We start from the raw sequence: 14,179 nt of genomic DNA on the forward strand, positions 1-14,179 counted from the left end.
TCAATTTGGGGTTGTCACAATCTCTCCATGAACACCCAGAACAGAAAAAACTGATGTGTTTGAATCAAGCCATTAATAACTGAGCGCAGTAATTAATGTCTTTCAAGTTAAAGTCTAGTGTTGAACCAGTGGTTTACATTTGCTTAATAATGTACTGCATGCCATTTAAAACGAATATCTTAATATTCTATATAGAATTGGTATTATTAGGTACAGTACTACCGGATTAACTGTAACATACAATGATTAGGATAGTAGTGAAAATGGTACTACACATTTTTTAAGAGTGCGTTTTTTTTATTAATAAAGAAGCTAATGATCATGAATGCACTCATGAATGAACACACGTCCCCTCTTCTGGTGATAAGACTCTCTTGGCATATCTGAACCGAACTGCTGTCAGTGATCCCGCGAGAGAAGCGCTGTGCTTGCTGCATGGATGGTGACCCTGCAAGTCCACCGCTCCAGGCTCCAGCTGTCAGCTGTGCTCTGCTTTTCTCTGGCTTTCCCACCCTGTCTCCGGTGCCATGGCGTCCAGTGAAGAGGACGGCTCCGCGGAGGACAAGGAAAACAACAGGAAGAAAACCAAACGTCCTTTTGTCACAGCATGGCTAACCGTTTATAACATTGCCATGACAGCCGGGTAAGTAAAATGTGGGTATAGCTGGCTTAGAGTTTACTGCTGGGTTTCTGTTTTAGGACCACACTTCTGCAAAGTTGAGCTATTTTGGTTACACAGCACACTTAACGGTATTGGAGTGACTGTATCTTTTTAAAGGTTTAAAACTAAAAAAAGGTTTAATACCATTTTTGGTGTGGATAGTTATGATTGAAACTGTAGTGTTATTTATGCTGAAATAGTATAAAAAGTTCATAGTGCCTGTTGAAGCAGGTATAGCTTTTCCTAATACGGTCGATTATACGATGGCAGCGTCATCGACTCTACAGTTGACTTGTGTTGTTAAGTATAGACTTCCACACCAGTGACACCCTAGCTCCGTTTTGGGAGACTAAAATGCTTAAATAGGCAGATTTTTATTTACTGCAAAATGTGCTCCAGTGACCAAAGTTAACGAGCAGAGAGCTATTGCGGAGTATTGGCGAAAATAGTGTACAATGTTTTAATTTATATAAACTTAAAGATATTAAAGACGGTCTTCAGAAACTTGTCAACATGTTACAAACAATGGAGCATGAATGACATTTTAAAAATTATTGTGTCGATCTACGTATGTTTCATTACAAATGATATCTATAGAGAAAAATTGACCCCTCTTCATTAAACTAACTTTATTTACTATGTTGAATGCAAAACCTGCCCTGGATAAGGGCGTCTGCTAAGAAATAAATATATAATAAAACAGTTTTGAAGTCATAGACGAACGCAGTCCATTCCCTTAATTATGAACTTTTTATTTTATTGACCAACGATTGTGCAGTTGACACAGCCAGAATTTGTGAAGGTCTGATAAATATTGGGACCACATCGAATATCTAAATCTTGTTGCAATACAGTTGATATTTTTATTCCAACTTTGTATGTTTTTGTATTACTTGAGGTTGAAGTATTCATTCTGCTTTATTGTACTGAACATTATTAGAATGTGCAGTATGCACCCTTGTCAGTAAAACGTTTACTTAGTTCAAGCATAGCAAAGTTAAGTAAAGCACCATATAAGCATGGCAAATCACAGAGAGTGAAAATAATTCACCTTTTACCTTTGAAACAATTAGTGTGAAGACAAAAAGGAAGGATTTCTTGATCTACACAGCAGTACATTTCTGCACAGGTTAACACTATAGTTAGAAAAATAATTTAACATGACACCTGACAATTTATTTATTTCAGCTGTTTAGTTAAAGCATCTGTTTTTTGCATTAAATATATATTATAATGTATATGTAACAAACAAAGGCAGTACTTATTTTATTACTTTTTACAACCTTAGACTGCCAGTCAAACAACAGTTTTTCTAACAGTTGTGCAGCATGTGTTCACAACAAATGTGAGAGGTGTGTGATTATTGTTTAATTGCATTAGCTCATTGAACTACATTCAGTTTATTGCCCATTTTCTAGTATGTGTTATATCTTGAACCTTTAAAACAATCTTAGCAATAAGACTATTTGTATTTTAAGTGATTGCTAATCAGTTTGATATACATCAATGCACTGTTTGGAAAGAGCAGGTTAAGTACTGTAGCGTTGAAATGACAAGAGTGGTGGTCCTACAAATCGAGAAAAAACACGAGCAGAAACCATGGGTTGGGGTCAATTCCTTTTTTCCAATTACAATTGCATTTCCAATTCCTTTTTAAAAAGGAATTGTATTTAAAAAAAGGAATTAAGCCCAGCCCTCAAGGGCTCTAATCATCAATGCGTCGGTTTAGATTGTTTGTGTTGATTTTTTTTTAAAAGCATTGGAAGTAAATGTATCATATATAGGGTACCACTAAACGTGTGAGACAGATTGCTCATTAAAATACTTAATGTTTTTAAAGAGAATTCAGAGAGAAAGAACCGAGGTTATCTGGCAACAAACTCCCCGTCCCCAATTGTACTGCTTTCCTACAAAAAGGAAAACATTTTGGGATACCAGTCTACTTGTGAGAATTAAAATAGTTCATGCATCTTTATTGAAGTAATGAAGGCTAATTTGTCCTTGCTCTGTGACTTATTTATGAACATACCTTTAAAATAAACAATTCAATAATAATCCTAACATTTTCTCTTTTGATGCACCCCTGCAGGCATTGCTTATTTAAAAACTGCCTTTATCTTGTGTTATTTTACAAAAAAAAATGTTTTAAATTATTGTATCAGATTTTTTTAAATGGCTGGTTAATCATGAACACATAATTACATACATTTGGTCTGATTGTTAGGTAACAAATGTAAATATCTGAGAAAAACACAAAAACATTATTAAATGTTAAATTGACTCATTTGTATACCAGGTGTAAATTAACCAATTTTTTTCCCATAATTGCCTTCCGGGTATTTTACGATTTGAGTAAGCACTAGGGCCTAATATTCTGCAAACAGAATTACTTATTGTTCTGCAAACAGAATCAATGTCAGAAAAACGGAGTTATATCTTGTCATTGCTAATGTGTTTTTGTCCTCTGTTTAGTGCAGCAGGACCACCATTTGTAGAAAGCCAGTTCCAGAGTTATTTTCATAGAAATTAAGTGTTTGAGTTTAAATGGGTCTTTTGAAGAGCTGTAAACTGGAAGCAGGCACAAGGGTCATTCCTTGAAAGTCATCACTATCAGACTAATAGCAAGCCAGTGATTTCTGTGCTGAAAAGTCTTGCCACTACTGTGATATGGATGATTTTTCTAATACATTAGCATTGTATTCTCCAAAATACTGTATGTAAAATTGAAAACTGAAAACTGCATTTCTTAGCACTCGTGGAAATCAGAATACAAAGCAATTGAATGATATGGCGGTGGTTCTGTTTTACAAAACAGTACTGTAGCCATTATGAACGAATCGCTATCAGTGCCAAGAAGGTATTCTTTTAATCAAAGTTCCTGTACCTTTAGCCAGAGCATTAACAATGGGAAAAATCAGTTTCACCACAAGGGTGTTCTCTTAGGCAAAGTGTTCTCTTAGGAGGTGTTCCTATATGCGGAGACTACTGTATTCATAAAAAGTGAGTGACAATGGAACTGGCTACAGTCAGACGCAGTGACTGCAGGTGTCATGGAAGCTTCCCCTCAGAATTCTGTGAGCACACCTCAGTCGATATAAATGAAATAATTCCTTCATAATTCATGGTACATTTTGACATTATATAGTTATAGGTATCTTGGCAAGAGCATTATTTAGAACAGGTTATTGAGAGGATCATCTTTTTGTACATTACCAGTACATGACACGGAAAATGTGATATTTCAGGCTATTTACTCTTTAACTGTATAGCACAAGAGTTTATGGAAATCGTACTGTAAATGATTCTCAGACAATTTCTTTATAATAGCTTGCATCATGGAACAATAGCCCTTTATAAGCAGGCATTAAGATATCTGCCAAGAAGAGATCAGAGATCTGGAATGAGAAACATGTCATAAAGTTGTAAAACCTGTAGATAACTAGAACTTTGTTTCAGGCTTTTATGAACTGTTTTCATAAAATACAGTTGTCATGCTTTTCATACCACCAGGTCAGGTGGTATCCTAATACCTGCTGCACAGACAGTGAATCTGTATTGTTGGTGATACTCTTTGCATCATAGGACGTCTCAAACCCATAACATGTTATCGATTGTTCCTGGCTTAGTAGAGTAATGGATACTGTTGCTTTCTATTTTCCTCCCACTAGGATACGTTGCTGTGCTTCCTCATTGCGAGGGAAGGTGTCCCCAAAGCAGCACAATAGATATCAAGAAGGTCTTAGCATTTTGTTTATTGATGGAAAGTTGTAAATTCAAATAGCTGCCACAGCCCTGCTTCAGAGCTTGGTATCCAGTGTGTACCGTACTTAAAGTATCGTGTGCTGACATCTTATGTTATGGTTTTAAGTATGTTTCTTTTTTGTAGTGTGGAGATAAAGTGATAGCAGGTATATGTATTTGTAATGATATTAACAAATAGTTTAAAGCTGTTAACTTGATGGTTTTCACTGGTGGCTCTGCAAAGTTTACAGTGTAAACTTGGATTTCACTGGAGTGAAGACCTACCTGGTTTACATAAAAATGTAGTTGACATATTTATTCCTCTTTCACTGAGAATTATAGAACTAAATACAGTAAATATCAGAATACACTGTAATATTTGTGTTGTAGTCAGATGCAGCTGATACACATTTGTGCAGCTGATACACATTTGTATGGTGGCTTCTTATGGAGAGGGAGTTTTTTTTTATGAATTTCATACTTTTCATATTTGTTCTTGATTTTCATTTGAATTTTGCAAACTTCTGTTTTCTGTCATCTACAAACATTTGAAAAATGTCAACATAAAACAGTGTCCCATTTAAGATGATTTTGTGTTGCAGACAGACTAAGTACAATGCCGGGTAACTCGCAGGGAGATTACATACCTGTATAGTGTTGTATGCTGTAAACCCATAATTGTTTGCCAGTCTTGTATTATGCAACTTTCGTGATTAATAATAACAATAAAAAATAAATAAAACGGGACTAGTATTAAATGCTTGTAAATGCATACTGTGTTATTGGCATTGGGTTTCATATGGTGAAAGACAGTCTTTCTCCGGCAAGTTTCAATATAAACCAAAGCGTTTTCAGAGAAATTAAACCACAGTCCAGGCTTCTTCTTGTCTCCCTTCTAATAAGATTCTTCTTGCTTCAGTATACTGTAGGTTGAACTTGCCACTGCAAAACTATTGCATAGTTAGAATTGCTTACCTAGTTACTGTGTTTCAGGAGCGAATGTTAGTTTCAGTTCTGACTGTGGATGTTCTTAATTCATCTCAGTTCAAGCAGGTAGCCTAATAGGGGTTTCTACAGAAAGATGTGGAGGCGCAGATCAGAGTGATACAGCAAGATGTGCTGAGTAGAAATCTGGTCTGGAGAGGCATTATTACTGGACCGTGGACACAGTTACACACTCTTGAGGGTACAGTGAATGCCAAGAAGAGAATTGATAAGATCCATTAAACCATACTGGTCTCCGTCCTCAACATGGGCCAGTCCTTGCATTTCAACAGGATAAATAGCTTTAGTCACCAAGGAATACCTTCATCACATTTGGGTCCAGTTTGACAGAGATGGAGATGAGTTTCTGACTACAGTAGGAAAGTGACACTAATGCAGTAGTAATCAATGAGTGGATAACATTAACACTGAGCATTGGTCACATACAAATATAATTGTCTGACATCTGCTTTTTGTTCTCTCCCTCTTTCACTCCAGGTGGATGGTGTTGGCTGTGGCTATGATCCGGTTTTATATACAAAAAGGGACACACAAGGGTCTGTACAAAAGCATATCAAGGACACTCAAGTTTTTTCAGACATTTGCATTGCTTGAGGTGAGGAGTGACACTGCCTGCCTGTATTCTCTAAATAGATTATTACTACAGAATATGTGCTTTCATGTTTTAGCCAAAATCTTCAGTTTTGATCAAAGTCATGTTTATTACCCAGGGATTTTAACAACATACAGGCAATCTGTATATCCAATTTTATCCAATTGTGCTAAAAATGTGTGATCTTATTCTTTATAATGAGGTATTGAGGCTCTGTCATAATCTAGAGATTCACTGTATCTTTTCCTCCATACATATTGTATGCATGTCATGGATCTTGTTCATGGTACACAATTTGGATTTAAAGCTGTGGCTGGGGATGTATGTTGTTATTATTATATTATTAATATTATTATTATTATTATTATATGTAGAAGTAGTAAAAAAAGGTCCTCCACATTGCCATTTCCTTTTTTCTACAATCAAATACAGTATACCGGTATTGTCTGAACCTGTATTTTTCTTTCTCAAACTCATTAAAACTATTTTGTACCATGTTCTTAGTTTTTAGAACTAGTTTTACACCTAACTGTAAATATTGTTTTTTTTTTTGTTTTTTTTTTCAGATTTTCCATTGTGCATTTGGTGAGTATTTAATTCTCAGTGTCTAATGAGATCTGTTTTCAATGCTACAGTGTATGTGGTTGAAATAACATGGGGGGCAAACTATTTTCTTTGTTTATATAAAGGAATGGTGCGTACCTCTGTGATTGTGACTGGGGTCCAAGTGTGTTCAAGAATCTTCATGGTGTGGTTTGTCACTCATAGCATTAAGCAGGTGGGTAAGAAATGATATATACTAACAGATTGCCAAATTTGCCTGACACATACTATTTCTGTTACAGTGTTTATTTATTATTCCATGTATGAGATGAATCACATACTGAGAGTATCACATTTACTTTTGATGGCACGGGCTAAACCGGAATTTGCTGATGTTAAACATTAAGCCCAAAGAAAACTATTATGCCATTGCACTGAAATAGAGGCAAGGTGTTTAATATATATATTGCAACTGCTGCTGGTTTATACCATAAGGATACATCGGGGTCTTCAATGATCTAAGCACAGGCTTATCTAAATACCATCTCCCATGTGTAAACCTGCTCTGTCATCATGTAAAGGAGGCTATGCGGTCTGGTGGTTAAAGAAAAGGGCTTGTAACCAGGAGGTCCCTGGTTCAAATCCCGGCTCACTCACTGACTCACTGTGTGACCTTGAGCAAGTCACTTAACCTCCTTGTGCTCCGTCTTTCAGGAGAGACATTGTTGTAATTGTGACTCTGCAGCTGATGCATAGTTCACACACCCTAGTCTCTGTAAGTCGCCTTCATAAAGGCGTCTGCTAAATAAACAAGTAATAATAATAATAAAGGCTGGATTATACTTCAGTTGCACCACTGTTGGTTATTTCTAGTCACTCCAGGTTATTTCTAGTCTGTCTTGTAGTGTGACTATCTGGTCACCCAAGGGTGAGGGAAGGCTCCCATTGTTCCAAAACTTAAAGGGTACATAAGGACCTTTTTATTTTATTGTGTTACATGTTCACATGTGTTGCTACAACTGTTTACGTAAAGGTGTGTGTGTTAAATTGCATTCCCTGCCTCAAGATGGCTTCCCATGTACCCGCATAGACCTACATTTCCCATCATCCTCCTGCTCACTGGTAACTCTGTCTGTTACATTTGTGAATGCAATTTAAAAGTTTAAAAAGTGGTCAAAATGTAAAAAAAAAAAATTAAAACAATACACACACCTTACGTAAACAGTTGTAGCAACACATGGGAACATGTAACACAATAAAATAAAAAGGTCCTTATGTACCCTTTAAGAAAATGTATTGTTTTTTTTCCCCTTCTGTTTGTAATGAACTTTTTTTGAAAGATCCAGAATGAAGAGAGTGTTGTTCTTTTCCTCGTCGCGTGGACGGTGACAGAGATTACAAGATATTCCTTCTACACATTCAGCCTGCTCAATCATTTGCCGTACTTCATTAAATGGGCCAGGTGGAGATGCTTGCGTTGCTGTGGTTGAAATGCTGTGGTTTTGCATGCTCTACTCACAGTGGGAAGGAACCTGTGGGTTAACCTGCAAGTTAAGATCCCAGGGAAGCAAAGCATTGGAATGCAGGCAGTATGTATTACAATATGTATCATGTCAGTAAAATATATAATATAGTGGGGTAAGGGGTGGTAGTACGTAGTAGTTATCAATTATGAGAATGCCACAAATGCATGGTTTCCTTGAGCATGGATAGCTATGTATAGTGGTTATTGTAAGTGTTTCATTGTTTGTTTATTTGTCAACTGTTTTACACATCTTAAGTGACGTTCACACTGGACGCAGTGCGGCGCCAGGCAAGGTATTGTTTTCAATCAAGGCATTCACACAGAAGGCGGCACTAGGGGCGATGTACAATAGATACACATTTTTCAACTTTCGCTTCTTGACGTATCCTACCAGCAGCCAATCAGGTAAAAGTAGGAGGCACCTTTCCCCAAGAGAAGACAGCCCTCACTCATAAATCGAACAAACAAGATGGAGGAAGAAAAGCTGATGTTGTATGTGTCCGAACATCCAGAGCTGTTCAAATTAAACGTTTTATTTTATTTCGAACAAACAGGCAAACAGACATGAACATGTTTTGGATCTCATTGACCTTCATCAGCTAAAAAACTGTTTTCCCCCCGTTAATTTTGGAAAATGTTTTTGATTTATGTTTTTAAAAGCTGAAGCAGCGACAGAAGATAGTTGCTACACAAATCTTGTAAAATGTTAATGACTAACAGAAAAAACGCTTAATACCACAACAAATCAACTAAATGACCCAGTTAAAAAAATTATAATTCTACTTAAATAATAAAAGAGAGAGTCAGTTTTCTGATACATGTAATTATAGTACAGGTTTTAACTTAAAAAAAAAAAAAAAATTGCCAATTCTGTCATCTGTGCCGCTTGTGGAAACCTGCATTCAGTACATCCATGCATGACATCACAGCAGACCATCCACCTACTTTTCCCCTTCCCGCATTTGGTGTGAACAGGGGTCAGTGACGACACATTGTGACACACAAGGAGGCAGCTGCGCGTCGCGTCCAGTGTGAACTTCCCTTTTATGATCAACTTCAAAGAGTAGCAGTGAAAGATGTTTGTTCTTTTTTGCATCCTCTTGCAGGATTTGTTTTTTGATAACTGTACTGCCTCCCCCACACCTCACCTGTGTTAGTTGTTGGTATGTCAAACTGTTCATCCAAAAGCTTCTTGCTTGACTTCAGACCAGGGTACTTCAGACTGCGGAAGCACAGCAGCCCTTGGGAGTGTTTCATGTTCAGCTGCTGCTGTCTGTTTTGGTCATGGAATGCACTTTGTACATTTCATGGCTCCTGCTATGCTGTTTTACAAACAGCAATTCCTTATGCTTGAATCAGTTTGCATTTTTAAATCTCAGGGTTTTACACATTTCCCCTTTATTGTCTAATTGTATTGTTAATTTATTTCTATATTGATTTTGTTTTTCCTCTACAGATACAACTTGTTCATTGTATTGTACCCAGTTGGCGTGGCCGGTGAACTTTTGACCATTTATGCTGCCCTGCCGTATGTTCGTAAATCTGGCATGCTCTCAGTGAGGCTTCCCAACAAGTACAACGTCTCCTTCGACTACTACATTTGCCTGATCATTGTCATGCTCTCATATATACCATGTGAGTAAAAACATTCAGAATTATAAACCAGTATTTTACAAAAAGGAGCAATTACAGTGTGGGTTGTAAACTGCGCCTTGAAAAATGCTGTAAACCACCTTTTACTTGCATGCTGTTAATTTTAGCTAATCTTGTGATGTCCATGGTTAACGTATTGCTAATGGCGCAATGCACTGCACACCCAGTACATTAGTTTTGTTTATAAAGGGGTTTACAGTTTTAAAAAGTTTTACGATGGTACAGTGGAACTCACTGGTTAATTAAATAAACTGCATATTGTAGTAAAAAAAGGCATTCCCTTTGCTGTTCATGCATCTGTGTTATGTTATGAACATACAAACAGCCATGAGAGTTTGGGTTAATGCAATATATTGAAGTGAACCTCAGTTCCCGCAGGCAGGCACATCACACAGGGCGAGGCAATCCACACACAGATGGAGGGCGGGCGCAAACCTGGGACCGCTCACACTAAAGCATAGCACCGATACCGCTGTACAAAAGCGCTGGCTCCATTGCAAGGAGCGTATATCGGGCTTATGTCTTAGTGTGTGATTACATCACCTACCAGCCCTGCTGCTGCCTTCCCCCCGTGCACACTACACTATGATGTAACGAGCTGCAGTTAACGTGTTTTCAGATGCTGTCTAACATAGTCTCCGTCTTTATTTTCTGTTGAAGTGTTTCCACAGCTGTTTTTCCACATGCTGCGTCAGAGGAGGAAGGTGCTTCACGGGGAGGTGATGGTTGAAAAGGAGGATTAGTGCATCTACGAACCCCACCGCGCTTGTTCTCAGGATAACCTGTACAGCAAAGCATTAAAAAAATGTGATCTACGTTAGGAGCTCAAGTAACATTCATGTAACTAAAATAAACAGCTGTGCATGAAATACCATGGATTCCGTCATTGATTCTTTAAACAGAGGGTTCCGTGTGTGAAAATGATCAGCCTGAAACTTGGGTATTTTGTGGGAAAAGTTTGGAGCTACCATTACAACTTTCTGTTATGATATTTCTTCTGTTGCAACCATTTTAACAGTTTTGCTCCTGTAGCTCGATAGATATTCTTAAAAAAAAAAATAAAATAAAAGGCATTTCAGAGCCAGTGATGAGAACCAATTTATAATAAAATGTGAGGCCTATTGATTCAATTGGACTGAATTTTCAAATATCCGCTTTATTAACTGAATGTACCACAGATGGTTCACTATGGTACATATCTTCAAACTTTGGATATTTAAACACATTTAAAATGCAAACATGTAATGGTTCATGATTATACCAAATAAATAAATAAATAAACTACATTGTGTTTTCTATACAGTATATGTATAGCATGTGGGTCTTATCTTGAAATATGTTTACATATTACCCCTTTTAAAACTAGAAAACCAGAAAAAACAACTGAATAATGGAACTGCTCCAAGCTACAATGTATTGTGTGTTTTGAAAAATATGTCTTGAAACAAAGGTGCTTTTTTGAATAAAACTAAAATCATTTCCAAATTAAGTGCAGCTAAAATATCTCCCTCTTTATTTTAAAAAAAGGCAATATTAGAGCCTAAATTTGAGTACACTAGTATAGGCTTCAAAAGCTGTTTACTTTATTATTTAGACTCCATGGCAGTATTAAATGTACCACTCTGTTACCTTCTTACGGTGATTCTAACCATTGTGAGTGGTTCTTACTGCATTTATGCATGTATTTGTATTCTCTTTTTTGACCTGAGCTCACCCATAGCTCTCCAGCTCTAGTTGACAAATCCTTTTCACAGTAGACTTGTGCTATGCCAGCAAAGCCAGCCCCGTGGATTGAAAACAATGCAAAGAAAACATTAGATGTGTGAACATTAGATCACAGTAGATGTTCACTAGACAGCCCTGGTTCACACATTGCTGATCTTAGACTCTGATATAGTAAGCAAACTCGTTAAATTTGCAGACGACACAAAAATAGGAGGTGTGGCAGACACTGTTGAAGCAGCAAAGGTCATTCAAAATGATCTAGACAGCATTCAAAATTGGGCAGACACATGGCAAATGAAATTTAATAGAGAAAAGTGTAAAGTATTGCATGCGGGCAATAAAAATGTGCATTATAAATATCATATGGGAGACAGTGAAATTGAAGAAGGGAACTATGAAACAGACCTAGGAGTTTATGTTGACTCAGAAATGTCTTCATCTAGACAATGTGGGGAAGCTATAAAAAAGGCCAACAAGATGCTTGGATATATTGTGAGAAGTGTTGAATTTAAATCAAGGGAAGTAATGTTAAAACTCTACAATGCATTAGTAAGACCTCACCTAGAATATTGTGTTCAGTTCTGGTCACCTCGTTACAAAAAGGATATTGCTGCTCTAGAAAGAGTGCAAAGAAGAGCAACCAGAATTATCCCGGGTTTAAAAGGCATATTCATATGCAGACAGGCTAAAAGAATTGAATCTATTCAGTCTTGAATAAAGAAGACTACGCGCCGATCTGATTCAAACATTCAAAATCCTAAAAGGTATAGACATTGTCAACCCGGGGGACTTCTTTGACTTGAAAAAAGAAAAAAGGACCAGGGGTCATAAATGGAGATTAGATAAAGGGGCATTCAGAACAGAAAATAGGAGGCACTTTTTTACACAGAGAATTGTGAAGGTCTGGAACCAACTCCCCAGTAATGTTGTTGAAGCTGACACCCTGGGATCCTTCAAGAAGCTGCTTGATGAGATTCTGGGATCAATAAGCTACTAACAACCAAACGAGCAAGATGGGCTGAATGGCCTTCTCTCGTTTGTAAACTTTCTTATGTTCTTATGTTCTTATGTTCTTAACCTAATATCAGAATCAAAAAGGGAACGAAGCACAGCCTTAATGGCAATGTGAACCTGTTGTCAATTCTAATTATAATAACAATGACAGCAGCATTGTTTGGTGAAATTGCAATTACAGTACTTGCGATTATAATTAGTTACACTAAAAAGTTACATAAATAGCTCCACACATTAACATGTTTACTCTGTTTATTCTACCAAGCAGTAATCACAGGTATAAATACAGAAACGTTTGGTCTTGAGTGGTATTCATTGTTTTTTTTTTAATATGTTAGTAATGTCCAGCCATGAACATCCAGCAAAATGTTAGTTTCACAATTAACAACTCAATTAATAAGGTAGTTGACCCTTAAAAGTAATGGTAACATCTGTAAATGGCTGTGTGTCCCTTAACAAGAAATTTGAGCCTGCCACATTGATGAAGCATGTTTTAAAATGTGCGATCATTAAGATGTGTTAAGCACACCGAAATTGAATCCTAGACCTTAATTGATGCGGCGATCCTCTTTATTAACTTAATTGGGAATTTTGTTTTTTGTACTTTCCAGATTTGGAATGCATGTGAAACTTGTTAAATGTACAATGTTAAAGCGAGTTATGACGCAGATGACAAATATATTTAATGTTAAATGCACTGGAATTCAAAAAAGGTAAAATGGATTTTTCCTAGGAAGAGTAAGACATTCATAGGACAAGGTGAAAAAAAAAATAGGTTTGATACTGTGAATGAAGCAGTAGAGGTGAGCAAAAAATATGTTAGTTATTGTGATGGTGTAATATTTAAATAATGAACAACGACTTTATCCATCTTGCAAATGTAAATAATCTGTGCCTACATGGCAGTTGAAGGAGCTGCTTGAGGCAAGATTCAGTGAATTCCAATAGGAAAGTGTGAAGGCTGTGTAATTATGAACATTTTGGGAATTTCATTATCCACCAGATGGCACTATTACTGTAGATTTAACATAGTTGACCTCTTCAATACACAAGTGAAGTGTTGTCGGTAGGTCTGTATGAATGTAGTACAGTATTTCAAAAGAATCACATGTTGATTGGATCAATTTTTTTTTTTTTAAGCATCAAAACCAGTTGAAAACTGGTCTTGACTAGATTTTAATCAAATCTTTAAAATTTGTTTATAATTAAGACCCCCCAAGAGACAAGCAGGCATCCTGGCCTGAGAACAGGTCTCCAAACCTTCCCCAGTTCAAAAGAGATTTTGTGAGAAAGATTGCATTTAGGTTTTGGTTAAATCTTTAAATAATCTATGCTATATATTTACACATTTATAAATTGTATACCTTTTATTCTTCACACAACAGTACCGTGCCGTGCTGGGTTCAGAGCTGTGGCTGTTGTGTGCTCTGCTTCAGTGCTGTGCTGGGTTCAGAGCTGTGGCTGTTGTGTGCTCTGCTTCAGTTGTGCTGGGTTCAGAGCTGTGGCTGTTGTGTGCTCTGCTTCGTGCTGTGCTGGGTTCAGAGCTGTGGCTGTTGTGTGCTCTGCTTTAGTGCTGTGCTGGGTTCAGAGTTGTGGCTGTTGTGTGTTCTGCTTCAGTGCTGTGCTGGGTTCAGAGCTGTGGCTGCTGTGTGCTCTGCTTCAGTGCTGTGCTGAGTCCAGAGCTGTGACTGTTGTGTGCTCTGCTTCAGTGCTGTGCTGG

At 37.1% G+C, this 14,179-nt stretch overlaps 1 protein-coding gene across 2 annotated transcripts; it reads left to right on the forward strand.

The window, feature by feature from the left end:
• The first annotated feature begins 406 nt into the window (after positions 1 to 406).
• Positions 407 to 10,789, forward strand: LOC117394187 (very-long-chain (3R)-3-hydroxyacyl-CoA dehydratase 1-like). Of its 2 annotated transcripts, none has more exons than XM_033992254.3 (7): positions 407 to 643; positions 5,885 to 6,002; positions 6,566 to 6,584; positions 6,689 to 6,777; positions 7,889 to 8,004; positions 9,524 to 9,702; positions 10,381 to 10,789. In XM_033992254.3, exons 1-7 carry the CDS (start codon positions 528 to 530, stop codon positions 10,461 to 10,463), a joined length of 720 nt encoding a protein of 239 aa, XP_033848145.1. In that variant the 5' UTR covers positions 407 to 527; the 3' UTR covers positions 10,464 to 10,789. The 2 variants fall into 2 exon arrangements, with proteins under 2 accessions (XP_033848145.1, XP_033848143.1); XM_033992252.3 differs by having other exon boundaries at positions 408 to 643; positions 7,883 to 8,004.
• The last annotated feature ends 3,390 nt before the right edge of the window (positions 10,790 to 14,179 follow it).

Source organism: Acipenser ruthenus, chromosome 3 (assembly GCF_902713425.1).
Source record: "Acipenser ruthenus chromosome 3, fAciRut3.2 maternal haplotype, whole genome shotgun sequence".
In the NCBI taxonomy this organism is placed as follows: Eukaryota; Metazoa; Chordata; class Actinopteri; order Acipenseriformes; family Acipenseridae; genus Acipenser; species Acipenser ruthenus.